This window comes from Gadus macrocephalus, chromosome 5, assembly GCF_031168955.1.
Source record: "Gadus macrocephalus chromosome 5, ASM3116895v1".
Lineage (NCBI taxonomy): Eukaryota > Metazoa > Chordata > Actinopteri > Gadiformes > Gadidae > Gadus > Gadus macrocephalus.
Window position 1 is genome coordinate 8404581 of NC_082386.1, and position 19738 is coordinate 8424318.

At 46.4% G+C, this 19738-nt stretch overlaps 1 protein-coding gene across 1 annotated transcript in view; it reads left to right on the top strand.

The window, feature by feature from the left end:
- Positions 1–19738, top strand: part of LOC132457924 (disks large-associated protein 2-like) — a 109562-nt gene that overhangs the window by 73859 nt on the left and 15965 nt on the right. Inside the window, 5 exon segments of the mRNA XM_060052327.1 lie at positions 17922–18052; positions 18054–18407; positions 18410–18440; positions 18443–18779; positions 18847–19219. Of these exon segments, the coding sequence (XP_059908310.1) occupies positions 17922–18052; positions 18054–18407; positions 18410–18440; positions 18443–18779; positions 18847–19219 (1226 nt within the window).

Consider the following 19738-nt stretch of genomic DNA (forward strand, 5'->3'; position numbering starts at 1 on the left):
CAGACACCCTGTAACTGACATCGCCATGATTAATTCCACCATCATATTTCTCTGCTCGCTATGTTTTATGAGGAAAGCATATATAATGGCTGAATGAATTAGAGGTTGATTCTGCCGACCGAAGCATCAGAGGCAGCACTGTGTTTTGTTTAATGTGGGAGTGGACTTTAAAAAAGAAAAAAGCCTTGTAATGGCTTGTTAACTTTGCACCTGGTGACGAAACCTTTAACTGAAGTGCCACGCTGCAGGGTTTGGTCACAGACAGCCCCCGTAAAGCTCCACGGTGTTCAAGGTCACCTGATTTACCGCTCACTTTAGAGCTCACAAACCGTACGTTGCACAACATTAATAATTCAGCAGCCAGAATCCCGGCCTTCTGTACAATTTCCACCTGGAGGAGATGCTGCCGATTACAGAGTGCCGCCACAGTACGGTATATTCAAGCCGCACGTCGCTTTTGATAATGATCGCGGTTACTGCCACTGGTTTATTAATTGCGCTGTTGCAGATGTTTCGCTCCGCCGGTCAAGCGTCGGGCGGCGCCGGAGATCCGGGACTACGCTAGGGTACGAAGAGGGAGAGTGCGACCTAATGCATGTGAAAAGGAAGGGGAGGAGATTGCCTATGGGAGGGGATGGCTGATATATCCTCCTGAGACTTTATTTTTTTTATGTGACTTTCATTAGCTGCCCTGATGGAGGGTCAGTTCAATAAAGTTCATTAGAAGTGATTCTTATTGTAAATGACAAGAAAGGAGATTAGCTGGATAATTAGCCTCTCCATCGTAGAGGCTGGATCCTCCTCTCCTGAAGCGTCCTTGCTCCTCCGTGAGGATAGCCTGACGCCTTGCTGAATGGTGTCTCTTTGGTACAGAACACACTAGAACAAGACTTTGAGGAACTTTGCTGAAATGTTGACGAGCCCAAGATTATCATATTCCTAAACAGGTTTATTACAATAAATACACATTTGGCTTGCATCTAGCGAACTCCTCCTCGGGCTGTTTGGCTTCTGTTTGGTTATGACAGTGCATGTCAGCAAACACTTAGCGATGAACCAGTGGTTTTGGTTCTTAAGTGACTACTCTGTCTTCAGTACAGCCCTGGCTGTTAACCTCACTGCATCCGAGGTGAAACACAAAAATTTGCGGAACCAGGTAGAATGAGAGATGTCCCAACTGGCCCAGAATCGCGCTCGGCCAAATCATTTGTGTGGACACATCACCCTTATCCTCGGAGGAAACCAAAAACGTTTTATTTAAAACGTTTTTTGATTTGAACAACGCTCCACATCTTTGTCTCGCAGAACCACAATAGAACCCTTTTTCAGGGGCCAAGATCTCGGAGAGGTGAATGAAGTTTGTCATTATTTCGTTTTTTGTGTACTGTGTACGGGTGCAACCTTTAAAAGTGCAGTGCATCCCCCGGCAGAAATATTAACAATCAGTGTTATCTAAATAACACAGACCCTTTATTAAAGTCTTGAATGCATCCACTATGCACACATATGGGAGCCCCCTATGGAAGGCAGGTGCAGCTTGGCGTACTGGGGAATTACAATCTGGATGCAACTATTCTCGTCCTGCTGTGTATTTTACAGCTGGAAGAACATATTCAAATGGCGACCGTCGTTACTTTTGGCTAGCAATAATACACAGCGGATATTCCTCCTCCCCGCCACCCTGCAGTAACAGTTGATCATCCATTAGGGAGGATCATTAGCCTTTTTTCAACTCGCACCTTTTTTAGCTTTGTGTGTGCTTGAAATGAATCGTCTCCTGGGATATTTATGAGTAAAGACTCAAGTATAGAAAGATTACTATAAGTAAACGCTGTTCCGAGATGTCCCCCTCGTAACAAGTCTGGCTATTTTCCTCATCGTTGCGGAAATTGATTGGTGTGTGTCCGCGCGTCACGTCGTGCGGGCTGTCCACGGTCCTTGACCCTGTTCAATCAGGCCGGAGCTCCGTATCTCCTGTGGCAATTTGACCCCCGGACACTGCACACCCTGGCCCCAGTGACCGGGGTCTGGCTGTTGTCGCCAGCCTGCAGCTTATGCGGCAATAATCCAGGATCAATGAGGTTAATAGCCTGCCCTGTGCCCTGTGTGTCCGGCCCTTCCCTTCCTACCTCAAGATTCCATCACAGAGCTCTGGAAAAGGCGATTTCCTCGCCCGGGGCGGAGGTCACGTTGTGTGGTGGGGATAGGGGGGGGCCGAAGGTGAAGCTGTTGAATGACGGATTCACGTCACGAATGTACTTTAGTCTATATCAGCATCAGGAGTTGCCCCGGCGGGTTCTCATGAAACAGATTGTGCTTGTTTTGAGGGAAAATTGAAATGGGATTAAGGTGCCTCCATGTTGTTGGGAGAAGTAAATGGATTCAGTGGTTGTTGCGTGTTTTGGGCCCGTTTCTGTTAGGGCAGGGTCATTGCTTTCGGAGCTATGTTCCCTATAGAGCCTGACAAACAAGAATCGCTCCGCGCACCATCACCCTGCCCCAGTTTCTGTTGACTCAAAGGTAAGCAAACAATCCATCATTGTCACACACCAAATACCAAACTGTTGGTTCAATCTCTGAGCCGTTCACCTCACCATCATTGTGTCTCTGAGTGGGTCTCAAACTCATCCTACCGACTGAAACCATTCGTCAACCGTTCGCCTCTTAAGGAACTCCCTGTATCCGTGTGTGTCTTTCACTCTCGTTTTTGTTCCTCTCTCACCCATCCCTTCCTTTATTTGGTGGCAGTCAGGCACAGTGTGTGATGGCTGGGGAGGGGGGGGGGGGGGGTTCATGGGCGGACCCCTATCATAAGGCTGTGGCTCAGCGTTTGATGACTTCATTTATTTAGCGATTATACTCATCAGATAGAAGAGAATACTTCAGAAGAGTACTTTGAATTGTGTAGCATCTTATCCTACCTATCTTTAATACTTAGCATTGTGTTTTATCTTATCCTAGCTATATTTGTTGTATACGGGGAACGGGTAAACCATCAATTGTTAGTGCTTGGCACCTAGTGCTTCCTTACCATACCGAAGGCGACAGTAAGGATCTCTTTGTTCTGATAAATGTACTTATTGTAAGTCGCTTTGGATAAAAGCATCTGTTAAATACCCTTAATGTTAATATAAATGTAAGAGAGGCCTTAGGATGAATCTGGGTGCAGCAAAGGGCTGCTGAACACCGTACGCTGCATCACATCAACGTCGTAGCGGACGGTCAGCTAACGATGCCGTAGGTGTTGTTTTGAACTCTGGTATGGACCGGCCTTGGAAGAGTCTTGCGTTCCTCCTCTTCCCGTGGCGGAGATACAGATCGCTGTAGTGTGGTTGACCTTCAGAGCTCCCCGCTCTTTACCGCAGTGCAGAGACGTGGATCCTCAGTACATGAGGATCCACGGCACGCAGATCATTATTCAATTATGCACAGAGAAGATGTTTCTCAGAACCTCCGCCCCTCACGGCACGGCGGTGAGTGCATGTTTGTTGTGTCATCCTGTGTGCGATACATACGATACAGATGTATGTCTCTTACTCACATGGGAGGTTACTATGTGAATGAAATGATTTGATTTCGGACTTAGTGTTGCTGTTTTGGCCAAATTGATTTGAAATACAGGTGAGAGGTTGATGGGGGGGGGGGGGGATGTGCTCGTGCCTTCCCTCAGAGCCACCATCGATTGGATCATTGGGGTATTTCCCAAGAGACAGTGTGGAAATGACGAAGCTGGACAAATATGTACCTCACATCCAATCTTGTTTGTGATGGACACTCAGGAACTGGGCCCTTGTGTGCCACAGCTGCGACCGTATCTAGATATAGACCTGAGCTACGTGTCCTTAGTTAAACAGATGTGGTTCCGCACCTCTACTGGACTGCAAACATATTTCACGGCCATCTGAATTACCCCCTCATATCTGAGGAACTGTGCCTCCTTGGTTTATGCCCAAATCAAAAAAAATGATGAAGCCAATTTTCTTCTGCACAATTAACCAGAGACACAAAGGCAAGACACAAAGGCACTGAGATACCTTGGAAAAAATGTATTCCTTATTCCATTTTTTATGGTAAACTCAATGTCGTCTGACTCATTTCCATAATTTTACCCTAAAGAATCCCTAATAGTTTTCTTTTCGGTGCCTGGTACCTCTAGGGGTACACATACCCCTCTTGGCAATCACTGTCACACAGAACAGATATATTCCTTCGCGGTCAGCCCATCCATTGCAGTTAGATTTCAGATGTACCTTTACCCCGAGGGACAGGTAACCCGAGAATGCATTGGTGAAGATGTCACTTTTAACAGATTGTAAACAATTGTCACATAAAAACGTTTTCTTGCACGCTTGTGCCATGAATTCCAATTTCATAAAATGAATAGTGAGAGAACAGTCCGATGTAGGGATCCTGTCCCTACACCTGGAATTCCAATTGCTTATGTTCAGTGCACCACTACTATCTGTAATGACTGAGATGTGTGTTTGCATTGCTCTAATGCGATGGATCAAACCCATGGTATTGGCAGTATCGTTTGACCGAGGGGAGCCTGCATCAATTCAATTCTCACCTTTCACTGTTGAACGTTGAGGCCGCATTGGAGTATGACAGGGAAACCATAATTAGCCGTTAATTTGAGTTAAATTGACCGTTGAGCCAATACAAATTTCTAATGTGTTTGCTGTGAAACCCTGTTGACTCAAGGGAAAGACTAAGGTTAATCGATCATAAGCGTTTCTTGACACTCTCCTCGCTAAGCTTGTTTAATCTTGTCAGAAGCCGATTGTCATTTTTTTACCTCTCTGCTGCTGTCTCCTGTGGACAACAAGAGTGGGAACACTTCTCAGTCGATTTCTAAAAATCGTTTCATTGAGCTCCACACACTGGATCTCATGTTGTGCGGCTCGGACCGTCTGCCTCTCTTAGGACACTGTGGAACAATGAATCTCGAGTATAACCTGTTATTTAAATGAAGGAGACAAAAAAAGGACCCTGATCTGCCTCTCTCTCTGAACGCCCCTGATCCTGAGCCGAGATCAGCCTTGACACCTTCCACCTGTGTGAGAGGGCGCCATATGGCCGCGGTGCGCGGTGACGTTTTGATGTTTGCCCTGCTGCTGGTTAACCTCGCTGCGGAGACCGGCGTGCTAAGCTGTTGCTAATCAGCCCGCAGCGGCGGCGAGGAGGAGCCCCGTGATCGACGTAGTGCCGACGGGCGTCTCAGCGGGATGCACCGGGGTAGGATGGGTGGCTGGTTGATGGAGCGAGGGATGGGTGGCCTTGTCTCTCTATTTGTCCTCATGCCTTCTATATGGATACGGATATACATATGTGAGAGTATGTATGTATAGATACACACAACTACATATGTTATGCAAGGGATAATGTATAGAACGCTGGTCGTTATCGGGAAAAAAGCTCAGACAGGGCGCACCGGAAACCGACGCAAAGGTGTCTTGCTTCGCCCTGAAGGGGCTTATTTTTTCGATAATGACCGGCGAGTCGGCGACGTTCTATACATTATCCCGCCTGTTACACGGCTACTTGCCAAAACGAAAAAATAACTTCACACGTTGTGCCTTTTACAATTTATTTGTTACCAGCATTCGATCAGCAGAGAAATAGTCTGCCAAAGACATTGAGTACGCTGGGGTTGATAAGTTACCTGACAACCTGCGGAGTGATACGAAAGACGGCAAAAAAATCCACTTTCCTTGACAGCGGTCAATTATACTTAGCAACGGTGAATTATCAAATATAATTCACAGCGGGAAGTTCTGAAGAGCCCATGCAAGTGAACGGAGCGTTCCACGGCATTGAGAAGACCCGTGTAATAAAATTAATTAATTATTTTTTGGTTTATTTCACACATATATATATGTATATTATTTATATATATATATTTGTGTATAAATACATACACATCTTATGCATATATTTACACAAATTATTATTATTAATAGTATTAATAATAGCAAGTATTGTTTGGTAATAATGCACTGACAATGTGTGAGTCATTGTGTTGATGTTTAAACCAATCCTGTTTATAGTAGCCGGTCACACTGTGAGAGTTAAAGCCTTGCGTTTGGACCCAGGGGAAATTAGAAAGCAAACATGCATTGCTTTAATGGCTGCACGTTTGAGTAGAGTTGGACTATGGACTTTAATTTCAAATATGGATTCCAAGTAAAAAAAAGATTATAATTAATTTGTTTAGCTTATCGTGAGACAGAATATAATTGTGTCTCTCTTTCGCTTTTCAGTGTCGACACACACTCGCGCTCAAATGATCCCGAAATGACAAGCTTGTGAATCGACTTAACCCCCACTAGCTGATTCCTAGGATTACTCCACATCCATGATTTGCATATCTCCCTCCTGCCCTCCGTACTGCAGCCTAGGCTGGGCTTGCTGTGTGTCTGCATGACGGCGGAGAGAGAGAAGGGATTGAGAGGGAGACGCACAGGGAGAGAGGGAGTGAATCATCTGACTCCCCCACAATGAATTATCACCAGGATTGGGAGGAGAGCCATGAGGGACTTGGGAGCCGCCGGTGACTAGTTCCGGGGGTCCGCGCACTGTAGAAAAACGGACCAGCATAAATATGAACAGCGAAGGTTGCATGAGAAAGAATGAACTTGCGTGTCTGATCAACTGTGACAAAATGGGTCTTTCATTTGGGGCCGAAAGATGAAAGATTCGGTCTAGTAGATGGGAGTCAGACAGAGCGCTGGATCAAGGAGGCTGCGGTGTACGCTGAGGTCAGGACAATCCGTTGGTCACAGAGACTCTGCCGCCGTGGCTCCATCACTGGTTGATGAATAATGAAACCATATTCCTGGAAAAAAGGTATCATGGGGCCTGCTGTTGCTTTTTGCAGCACCACTACTGCGAGGATAGATGGGTGCTAACCTTTGCATCACCATTGTTACCCCTCTTTCACTGTTGCCTTTAGGCGTGATGATTAGCCAATGGAAACCAAAACAACAGCATAACTTTAGAAGAAGAGTTTGAAATGTTTTCAGCCAATTAAAATGAACATCTGCTCGCCACAGTCCGTGCAAGATGGGGGCTCACTCAATATGACTTGGCCTTTCTATTGAACCTCTCATATTGCAAAGGTCATTAATGAAAAAGCCCATGTCGGTTATCGATTAGTGTACCTTTTGATGAGCTCTCGGCCGCTCGTCAAACACTGTGTATAGGCATAAACTTTGGGCACGAGGAAACACTTTTAGAGTCCATCCACTGTGGAACTACGAGGGATTTTGGCTGTGCTCGGGCGCTCTCTCACGCAGACTGTGGTCTCCAAGAGTAATGAAAGCCCTTTTCCAGACAACTTCAAAAATATGGATCTTCACATAGTATTCATGGGTCTTTCTGGCAAGCACAGCAAGACGATGGAAGAGAGCGAGTGTGATGAAGCAGAGCACAAACAACAGACATCAATAAGTACAGTTGAAGTCACAGTCCAATGCGGGGAGTCGCTAACAAGCCTGCGCCGGCTGCGTGGCTTTGTGGCTGTTTGCATGCTAGGGTGCACAATGCACCCATAGATGTCTGCGTCTCAGGGAGCGCCTGTCTGTGTGTCTTCACACCCACGCTGAGCATGATGGTGTCTTCCTTGCACAGCATCTCTTTTTTTTTTTTTCTTGAAACAACACCCAACGTGAAGAGGAATATAGGACTGAGATTGCTCGTTTCCGAAAACAAATGCTCTTTGGTATGCCATACCTTTTCCTTTTGATACTCCTTAATAGAGAACCCATTACTTGGAGAAAGGTAGCCATTGGTTGAATTGATTAATAATCAATTATTTAAAAGATACACTTATGTTAGGTGACTGTTTAATCATAATATAATAATAAATAAACTGTAAAAAAGGCCTTATTGCTATGTGATGTGGTTTGCAACAAACTGCTTTCATGCGCTTCGTTACAATGCAGCTTCAAGGCTGAGGCTTGCTCTGTGTTCTTTGAGCTGTATTTGGTTACCCTGTCCCTGTGTTATGAGTTTAGAGTGCTCCCGCGGGCAACGGTCGATATTACTATTTCAACACTTCCAAAGGAGCCCTGGAGAAACACTGTGACGGCCACTTAAGCTAATTACCTTTTACCGTCAGATCTAGTCCTTGCCACCTACATCTCCCACAGCGTCGCACAACCTTTCCAGATGTGTTGCGTAACAAAGGGATGAATGTGTTTAAGTGTGTCTGCCTCATCTTGTCTAGCTCAACTGGTAGAGCATGGCATTAACACTGCTCCAGTAAGGGGTATGATACACCTGCTAAGAATGTAGGCACTCACGGTATTGTCACCATATGCTGCATGTTTGATGATACTTCCGACAACGTGCCTCAATATGCCAGATGGGTTTTTGATGAAAAGAGATGAGACGCACACACGTACATACACACACACACACACACACACACACACACACACACACACACACACACACACACACACACACACACACGTACACACATGTGTACACACACACACACACACACACACATGCACACACACACACAGGCATACACACACACACACACACACACACACACACACACACACACACACACACACCAAAGGAGAGCCGAAGTAGATTGCCATCCATCAACCTCCACCTTCTCCGCCTTCCATCCCACTGCGATAACACGATGCAACAACGAAAAGGCAGAGAGCCACTCGAAGAATATATAAAAAGATACAAATAATAAAAGAGAGAAAAGCAACAAACCCACAGCCCCTGCGGTCAGCCCTTATGTTTCCCTCTGCCTCCACATCCGCCACATGTCTCATGGCGAATACCGTCCTCCAAATAACCACCTGCTTGACAGCATGTCTGGAAGCAATGCTTTCCCGGAACATGCGTCTTGGAGTGCAGATGAAAGCTGGGTGCAAGACCGGTGTGGTGGTGGTGGTGGAGAGTTGAGTGATTTTAAATCTGCTTCCATGATTCAATGCCTGGCTTGTTGCTGGGGTCATAGAATACTGACGCTGTCTGACTTACGGCAATGTGTTAAAACTCTGCCCTCCACTGCGTTTCATTAATGGCAGAGAAGAAATACGTGTTTTCTGCCTACTTAATTCTACAAATCATAGTGGCGGGGCCGTCTGACTTATTCTCCTTCCTCTGTTTTTCCCCGATCGCCTTGGTGACTTCAAAGAGAAGCGAGGAGAGATGAAAGGAAGAACTGTTGCTAAGGAAACCGTTCAGAGGCATCCTCTTAATAAGTTGCATGGGAAAGCAGTTCTGGATGTTGCATAAGGCATTTACAGACACACACACATACACACATTCTTACCACACACACACACACACACACACACACACACACACACACACGCGCGCGTGCACAGTAGCACACACACACACACACACACACACACACACACACACACACACACACACACACACACAGAAATGCACACATAAAAAACATGCACATGGTTACACAGACAGTAGGATAGGTTCAAACCCCCTCAAGGGCTTTTATTGTGGCATGAAGTTCACATTCAGCATGATTTACACATAACTGGACAGCTATGTTTGCTTAATGCACTTACCATGGAGAAAATAACAAGCTTTGTCTCCTACGCATAGCGTCTGTAGTGCACAGGAATGACTGCGTCAGTTCCAATGGACATGTAGGAATTGAGATTATTCCGCTACCACGACACGGGGACGTAAAGTCGGATTCTAATCCGTGTCACTTCGGTTAACGTTAATGTGTGGGATGGAAAGGACGAATAGGCGTTCCCATTATAGCTCTGGAACTTTCCACCCACGTCGTCACATGACCACGTTGTCGTGGGTTCCGTGGAATCTGGCCGTCTGCCTCGAGATCAGGACATACATGCCCGATGCACAAACACAACGCACTTTGACAGGGAGGCATGGCAGTGGGCATGTGATGCGTCATGGCTTGTGTGTCACGGCCAGGGCTGCCAGAGACGGTGTGCTGACACCTATTGGGCGACAGCGGAGCACACTCCACTCCCACTGTGCCTCCCCTGGCCTCCCTTGGTTTTAACCGCCCGGGCCACAGGTCAACTCCTCCACAACCTGCTGGCAAACACAGCGGGGGGGCACAGCGAGAGAGGCAGAGCGAGAGAGTATGTATACGTTGTGCTGAATCGACAGCAAATATGCAAGCTCTGTATGCAAGTGCGTTGGGACTTGAGTCAAATCGGATTTCACAGCACTTGATCCACCACCTCTCCGCCTTAAAGCCTTACTCAACAACATGGTGGATGAGCCGTTCATTATCAAAGTCGGCCTCTTTTGATCAATTATTTGCAGGCAGACAGATGGCAAAGCCGACGCCGCGTTCATGTTAACGTCCGGGCAACCCACGCAGAAAAGCCTTTCAGAATGTCAACAGATGTTCCGGAAACTTTTTATTCCATCATCCCTTATCTCTCTCTTTCTCTCTGTCTCTCTGTCTCTCTCTCTCTCTCTCTCTCTCTCTCTCTCTCTCTCTCTCTCTCTCTCTCTCTCTCTCTCTCTCTCTCTCTTTCTCTCTTTTTACTCATTCAATTAATTTGGGTCGCTCCCTTTCCCTTGTAAAAGTGCTTAATCACGACAACAATAATGACATTTCAGGAAGCAGCTGTGAACATTGGATTATAGCCCCCATGCTCATCCCTTTATCCTTAAGTTCCACAAACCTTTGGTCATCCACCCGCTGTGTGTGATTGTGAATCATCTGATACTATACTACGATGTGTGCGTGCGTACGCGACTGTTTTCTGTGCCATTGTGTTTCATATGTCATCGCTTATGAATCACCCGACCCAAGACACATTTCCCCGGGTCTGCTAGGTGACACGTGTGTGCTGACGTCAACAGATTGATGGATGGAACGTGTCAGAGACGAGAGATTAGCAGAAAGGCTGCCCACTGCCACGACCGCGTGAAGCGGCGGGGCTCACAGGGTGAAGGCGTTTTGGGGTTGTGTGTTGCAGGATCAGATTCCAACGACGCACACGCACACACACTTACAATGAATGCACATATTGCTGTCACTTCAAATGGCCGAATAAGCATTACACACGGGGAGCCCTCAGCCAAGGCCATGCTTATCTGATCTGCCTGGGTAGTTATTTAAACCGGCTGCCAGTTCAGCAGGCTAGTGTGTGTGTGTGTGTGTGTGTGTGTGTGTGTGTGTGTGTGTGTGTGTGTGTGTGTGTGTGTGTGTGTGTGTGTGTGTGTGTGTGTGTGTGTGTGTGTGTGTGTGTGTGTGTGTGTTAATTGGCTTCCATCCAATCTAATGGCCCAGGCGGCTTCTCGAATTTGCCCCCTAGGCGGTTGAGGACAAGAGCCCTGGCCTGCTTGGGTTGATTTTCTTTAAAAAGGGCAGAATTTCGGAGGTTGAGAAATTCTACCTCCACCTCAACCTCCTGCACATTTAGCGTTTGGGAGACTGATAGGCCGGCCGCGATCCCATTGATTTGTTGTTATTTGGTAAATGGGTGCGAGGTTGGATAATGTTTGTCTTAATTAGACAAACTAGGCTCCCTAGGTTGACCACCCTTTAATAAAGCACTCCTATTGTATGCTTCTAAAATGACCCCTGGCATTTGGCAAACATTTTTGCCCACCTTTTGTTTGCCTTTGTCAATATACTTTGAGCGTTATTTATGCTGAATTAGAGACCGACTTGCAGGTAATTACATTGACCTCTACAACAGAGAAATGTTTTTGATGCATATTTATGATGCCAAATATTTTAGCATCATTCTCAGAACCTTAAAACCCTTGATCTAGCTTTGATCTAAATTATCTCTTGAGGCATACTTCCAGCCATTCTTGCGTATTTGCTAGGGCTTGTATTTTTCTCAAAACAGAATCAGGTGATCAAGTGCCTTAATGCCATGACAACTAACAAAATCCAACAAGGTGCTCGGCTTTCTTCCTTGCAAAATATAAGCTTTGCTTTGTATGATATCAATCCATATGGTTCTGACTCGCTGTTACGTGAGAGCTGCACGCTGTGGCTTTGATCACAGTCTCAGAACAAGCATGAGAATATCAAGTCGTTTGACAGATTGTGCATTTCTGTGTTTTTTCTGGTGACTCTGAATGAATGTGAAATAATTGTAAGGTTACCATAGCGCGGCGTACAAAAATACTGACGGGAGAAACTGTATTTTAAATAGTGTTGTGGCTATTGCTGCAACACTTTCCTCCACCAGTGCACAAGATTGTGTGTTTTTGACTCACCTGGTCCTCTCCCGCACTTTTCATTATCTTTTAACTTTGTTTCCAACTGCAGTTAGCGGCTGCCGGCCGGGACAGCGGGAGAGTGGGAGCTGCCAGGGAAACGGGGTTCAGATATAATGCTATTTAAATGCTAATGTGTTAAGAGGAGCAAAACGACCTTTATTCACACTCGTAACGCAACAAGAGTGCGAAACAAGAGGGCCGCTTAATAAATGAGCCCTCTTCCTCCTGCTCCGGCTCTCTTCCTCATCCTTCTCCTCCTGCCTCCGCCCGGCAGCGTTGTCAGATTTAAGGGTGTGTTCATGACTGGCGGGGCACGGAGGAGTTTGATAATATTGGGGCTTTGGTGCGCATCCAGATGTTTAGTCGGACACGATTGGTGGCTGACAGATTGTGCCAAGTCTTAAATCCGCTATTATTGGCTTGACTTGACAGAGAGTTTGCAGCCCAACAAGTCTCTATACAAGGTCTAAAGACTTTTGGACATAACATTGAACGACCTCATCTCTAAATTGAGCGCAGAATCCGAATATTGTTTCCGTGGGTTTCATCAGCAGCATCGATATCAGTTCAGACCGCGATGGACTCTTTTGCATTGAAGTCCTCCTTCAACATTTATGCTCGCCTTAAGCAATCATTTATGCTGATAGTTCAAACAGAGTGGCCCTCTGTGTAGACCGATCATGTCAGGTGCTATTTTTTTAATAACATAAAGCAAGTCCACAGACACCAGAAACTAGAGCCATAGAAAGACAGAGTTGATTCAATGGGGGGAATAGGATAGGAAATTGCCCATCAATTTGCTCATTTACCATGGAAAAGTAATGTTTGGTAACTAGTAAACATATTGCTAATTAATTGGGAGTATCGCAAACTGCCCTGCTTATCAGTAGTATTTAATATCTTTATAATTATATAATTAGCCCAAATTAAAGAAAAGAGTGACAGGCTGACAGGATGGGATGTTTAAGCTTCTATGAGTCAGAATTGTTGCAGACTTTTTTTTAAATAAAAATACCATAAGGTATTAATTGAACATCAATCCATCCCTACCGAGCCTTAGCCTATCCAAAGCCTCGAACTCCACCAACAACAGTAATGTGCAGTAACATGAGGTTCAATGTGTTGCCATTGAAAGATACTTGTTGGGAAGTCTATTCAATTTCTGACCTCCAGTGTAAAAGTATTCCACTGGCTAAAACACAAAATCAAAGGCATTTCAAGTTTATTTAAGCTTCCTGTTATTGAAGTTTAAATAAACTCAAACATCAATAATGTTTCAATGTATTGGTCTTTCCTCACTGTCTTGTCGTTGGACCCAGCCCCCATGAAGCCTTGGATTATATCATGGTTGGCTGATCTTCATGGAGATGCTCCAACCACTTGGTGGTGGGAGCAGTCACGATGCGTTGCTTCCCTGCAGAAACAAAATGTAAAAATACTTGATGCAAGTGAGCAGGATCAATCTGACCATCACAAAATACGTAATTTGGTCAGGGTGTTGTGTAGGCACAGCAATGCATATCCACGTCATCCAACATGCAGTCATTTTAGAAAATTTCCAGTTGAGTAATAGGGAGGTCTATTTCTGCATCTTCAAACTCTCCATCAATATAAATAGCCATGCATGGCACAATAGTGTCCCAGTCTACAACACTTTATTATTCTATTTAAGATACATTGATGTGATCTGAAATAGGAGGTCACAGTGTTTCAGTTACTAATAGGCTATCCTTTCCCACTCAATGTCATGTTTAGAGCCATTGGTTTGATGGAATTCACATAACGTAAAATCAACCTAACAAACCATATAAACTATTATGTACTACTATATAGATTTTCTCCGCACTAACTAAAATAGCTAAGATGCTGTGAAATATGTTGCTAAATTAATTGAATATGTGATAATTAGTATGCTGCTCTGCTGCTATTAGTATCCAATCTTTGAAGCTAATGAATGTCTTCTTGATTGTACTAAACTAGGTTGGTCTGATGGAGTCAACGGAGATGACGCAACTCTCTCTGTCAATGGCTCTGGCAGAAACAGTCTAGGCTTTAGCTGGAAGTAATTCCTGTCACTGAGAGACCTGCCCTTGCTTTCTTGCCATTTGTCGTTAATATTCTATCGTCTCAGAGTGTTGGTAGTATTCCATCTTTGAAGACCTGTGCTCCTGTGCGTATTTTTTGTTTTCATCCATGCACTCAGACAACCCTAAGTATGTGGTTAGAAGAGGGAAACAATAATGTTTTCTGTTGTCATGAGACCAAGGGAGGCCGTCTGAGGAATGCGTCACTCAGTTCGCGAAAGGACACAGAGTAAGACGGTGGCATAGCTTCAGACAGGAAATGTGTCATCGCAACTCAACAACAAACGGTGGTGCCTTCGTCCCTCTTCCCAGTGTTTGTTGAGTGGAACCAGATGGACAACCCTCAAGTGAAAATCACCTGGTTTATTCTGGCAGGTGTTCTGTGTCGCTGCGTTATCTTCCTGTTCATAGATGCTGTGCAGTGGCTTTCCTCACAACCATCATCAAGTGTTTTTTCCTGTCACAGAAGTGACAATAGTTTTAATGAATTGAGTTTCCTAATACCATGACAACCTACATTCAACAAGGTGGCACAGTAGAAGGATGATACATTTAAAACCGATTGCTTTTTCATATTTATTTTCTGTCTTATTTGTTACTGATTTTTTAAACTGATTTCTTTGAAAATACGTTTTAATTTGATGTGATTCATTATGCATCCGGCCTTGGAGTAGACAAACCCATGTGACTCTTTTAAATCCAAAATGATGGCGACATAAAAGAAGAAGCGTATTTGGCTTCTGCTGATGGAGATTAGTGAAGAACAAGGACTGCTCAGCATGACTGTGCCTCGGGGGTGGATATCAAGCCTCCCATTAGAAATGTTTCAATCTATTGTGAGCGATAAGTGTTCACGTTGAGTAGTAAACATATTGAGTTCCTTTTTTCTTAATCCCAAGCCACCAATCATTTAATTCCATCATGCCTCCTTGAGTTACCTTTGGGAGCTTATTAATACCATTCAATTGGTTCCTTTTGAACATACAAAAAAGTTTCTGATCATTTTGAATTGAATATGGTTCAAAGTATGCAATAACAAAGTTACCTCCACAGTAATGATGCCTCTATAGAGCAGAATAGTGAATTATTTTTGTTACACAACTCATCGTTGCATTACCTTTTTACTGTAGCTCCGCCCTAACTCTACTAGAAACACTACGAAACTCCTAATCTGTTCTGTATAGATAGATTGATAGCATGTTTCCTCACGTGCGCTAGTGTTCTATACAATAAATTGGTCCCTAAATGAAGCCAATGTCTGTAAAAATCTAAGATCCCTCAACTCCCTCAAGCAAAAGTCTTGAAATGTTTTTTTGCTCGCCTAAGGGGGAGATGTTGTGGTTGAGCTGTGAGCATGAGGATGTCGGTACGAAATGACTGCTGGTTTGTTTTCAGTTCATTTTATTTTGTTTGGAATCAACAAATTGCCATTTAATATGTGGGGGGTAACCCATGTGGACAGGGGATCATGATTATTGTACCACATAGTAGGTAATTGCTTGCAGTGCAGCATACATGCCTTGGTTTGTATTTACTAGCAATACAATGGGATGCTAGCCACTAGGCAACACAATCATTGTGTGTCTGATGCCTATTACGAAATGGTGATTACATGGTACAACTGCATAACAAATAATAGTGAATATCTGTGACGGTATCTTGATGAACTAATGCATAATGATTATTTGCATGCAATCCTTCCAAATCATTTTTAGACAGTAAAATGGACAATGTTTGTTAAGAAACGATTGCTTTCTTTATAATATTGTAGCGCTAAATATGAATCCAAAATACCACAAGAAATGATTAAGAGGATCCTAAGAATCATTATGGATACGCAAATTCTAGGCATTACCTTCTAGTAAGATGTTGGGCTTTCTCAAAAGGCTCATATGAGCTCAAACATTGGAACTATACCAGTTTTTATCAACTATTCCAGAGTATCACAATAAGGGTTCAATGATCAAGCCTTTTTCTTGCCCAATAAAATCATCGGCCAAAATCCTCATTCATATTCATGTATTTTAAAACCCAAGACTGTTTATTTGTTTATGGCAGTTTATTTCTTTTCGTCAACAACTTTCTCACCGCTCACACCTCATAAAACCTGCCTTCACTTCATGGGGTTACAGTTGGCTGAGAGTCTGAGAGTTTATGAGGCATGTGTTGGGAGCCCAGGGAGAGTGTAAGCCCCCGCTATTTTGGTCCGCTTGTTTGTTTCTTATTCTTTTACACCATTGCACATGGCAGGGTGCATATAAGTATGAGATATGGCCGCGGTAATCGTCCGGCACATTTTTGCCACCGGGACGTGAAGCATGAGTTTGACCTAACAAAAAAGGTTAGGCAATAGCTGTTGTAGTTGTGTTATTTATTAGTTATTATTATTATTGGATTTGAGGTTGTATTTTAGCATTTTATTGTCATTCATATAACAGTTATTATGGGTAATCGTTTGAGTATACAATGGCTGAAGGATTGCATAGTATAAACATGTAAATATCGTAAACATATTGAAACAGGTCATAGCATAACAGAGAAAGATAACTGAGTCCGTCCAATACCAAAATAATCGAACAGTATGTTGATGCTTTGCTATTTTCCATATCCATGCATGACCCCCCAAACGTTTTCTCTTTGTAATGCGGGGACAAGTTCATCATTGGGATCCGTGCTATGTCCTATCTAAACTATTGACAATGTACCCATCATCCAGGGCCAATTCGAAGGGAGGGCATTGCAATTACACTGGAATCATTGGGATGCTGAGCAGTAAAAAGGGGCAAAACTCTCCTCTGATTGAGTCAAACACATTTCAATGAAACCGCCTGGACATCTGCCCTTGATGACCTATCAGAGACGAATTGGGTTTTAATCTACAAGTACGTGCCTGAGAAGGCGGTGGGAGCAGCGTGTGTGTACGTGCGTTCAAGCGCGCGCGTGTGTGTGTGTGTGGCGTGGAGGTGATGCATTTTGCCGATGCCTCCCAAGGACGTCTGTCCAGCCGTGCGCCTCAAAGCGCTCTCTTCGAGGCTTTGACGGATGATACAACTGCCTCAGAGTGATAGGCTATTATTTCACTTTGCATTGGATAAATGGCAATGCAGGCTCCTACCTGTCTCCTCCTTCTCTCTCTCTCTCTCTCCCTCTCTCTCTCTCCCTCTCTCTCCCTCTCTCCTCTCTCTCTCTCTCTCATCTCTCTCGTCCTCTCTCTCTCCTCTCTCTCTCTCTTCTCTCTCTCCTCTTCTCTCTCTCTCTCTCTCTCTCTCTCTCTCTCTCTCACTCTCCACTTGCTCTCTCTCACTTGCTCTCTCTTTCACTCTCGCTCTCTCTCTTGTGGAGTTAGGAAGGTTGACATTGTGCTGATGTAGCAGTTTGTACCTTTTGAGTTCTCCTACTCTATGTAGTTTGGAGGGAAGTGAGGAGAACAATAATGTGTGGATATAATCACCAGCCCGTCTGGGAAGGAACATTTAATTTGGCGTTTTTGCAGAGAAGCGGCAATCATGAAAGGCATCTATTTTAGAACTAGTGCGACTTCTAAGGACGCGTCTCTCACCACTCGTTGAACGTGTTCCCTTCTTCTCCTTCTGAACCCCACAGACCAGCAGTATTCATGGTCGCCCTCGCAGTACTTCGATGAGGACACCTGCTCCACTCCTCCCAGGACCATGAAGGGACTCTCCGGAGGCCCGCCCCGCCCAGCTGCAGCTCGCCTCCCCCGCGTCGGCCCACACGTGCGGCCTGGCCGACTGCGAGCGCTCCCTGGACCACCACCTCCACCACGGGGAGTCCCGCTCGCCCTCCTACCTCCTCGGCCCCACGGAGAGCTGCCCCCTGGACGGCCACCACCGCTGCTCCCCGCGGAGCTCCATCCACTCCGAGTGCATGGCGATGCCCTCCTCCATGTCCAACGCCGACCACTCCCTCTCCAGCAGCACCTTCCCCCGCATGCACTACGGCGGCGGCGGCACGCGGGACGCCGGCGGCGCCAGCAGGGAGTGCCGGGACGAGATGGGGCGGGCGGCGGCGGCGGTGGTGGTTGTGGGGGTGGAGGCGGCGGAGGCGGCGGCGGCGGCGGCGGCGGGCTGTCCTCGCACGGCGGCAGCGGCAAATCCAACCGCATCCGGCCAACCTGCTGGACCAGTTCGAGAAGCAGATGCCCGTGCACCGCGGCGACGGCTTCCACACGCTGCAGTACCAGCGCACCACCACCACCACCACCACCACCGCCACCGAGCCGCGCAACGAGAGCCCCGGACGCATCCGCCACCTGGTGCACTCGGTGCAGCGGCTCTTCACCAAGTCCCACTCGCTGGAGGGCTCGTCCAAGATGAACGGCACCAAGGGCGACTCCCAGAGGGGCGAGGGCTCCAACCACCACCACCACCACCAGCACCAGCACGGCCACCACAAACACAGCAAGCGCAGCAAGAGCAAGAGAGCGCAAGGCCGGCGACGGCGGCGGCGGGGGCGGCGGCGGCGGGGGCGGCGGCGGCGGGGGCGGCGGCGGGGGAGGGGGCGGCAGCAAGCAGCGCTCGGGCGGCTGGTGGAGCTCGGACGACAACCTGGACAGCGACAGCACGTACCGGACGCCCAGCGTCATGTCCCGCCACCCCCTGGAGCACATGGGCCACTGCTACCCCCTGGACACCATGCAGGCCCACCTGGCCGGGGACCACCTGTCCCTCAAGACGTCCAAGAGCAACAACGACGTCAAGTGCTCGGCGTGCGACAGCGTGGCCATGGCGCCCGAGGGGAAGTTCATGAAGCGGAGCTCCTGGTCCACGCTGACCGTCAGCCAGGCCAAGGAGGCCTACAGGAAGTCGAGTCTCAACCTGGAGAAGCCCATGACGCCGACGGACCTCAAGCCCAACATCAGGCCCTGTCACTTCCTGCAGGTGAGGCCTCCGCTGCCGCTGTGTGGTCACATCCCTGGTCTGTGTTCGTATCCTTGCCTTGTGATCACATCCCTGCCCTGTGATCACATCCCTGCCCTGTGATCACATCCCCTGCCCTGTGTTCACATCCCTGCACTGTGTTCACATCCCTGCACTGTGTTCACATCCCTGCACTGTGTTCACATCCCTGCCCTGTGTTCACATCCCTGCACATGCCGTGTGCTATGCCGTTCCTTATCTTTCCAACCAGGCTCCAACCCCCCCCCCCCCCCCCACCCCACACCACAACCCCTGCCACTCGCTCTGCCCACTCCACCTGAACACATGCTTGTCTTTATTTGGCCGGTGAGTAGAAGAGAAGCTCCCAAAAAGATGCAGTATTACTAATTTAGTTCGGAAAAACGAACAACTAATAATAACCCAGAACGCATACCCGGCATTGCCAAACAACGACAACAACAATAATTGGAATAGAAATAGAAATGCAAACGTGTGTTGAGTGAATGAGCAGGAGTGTCA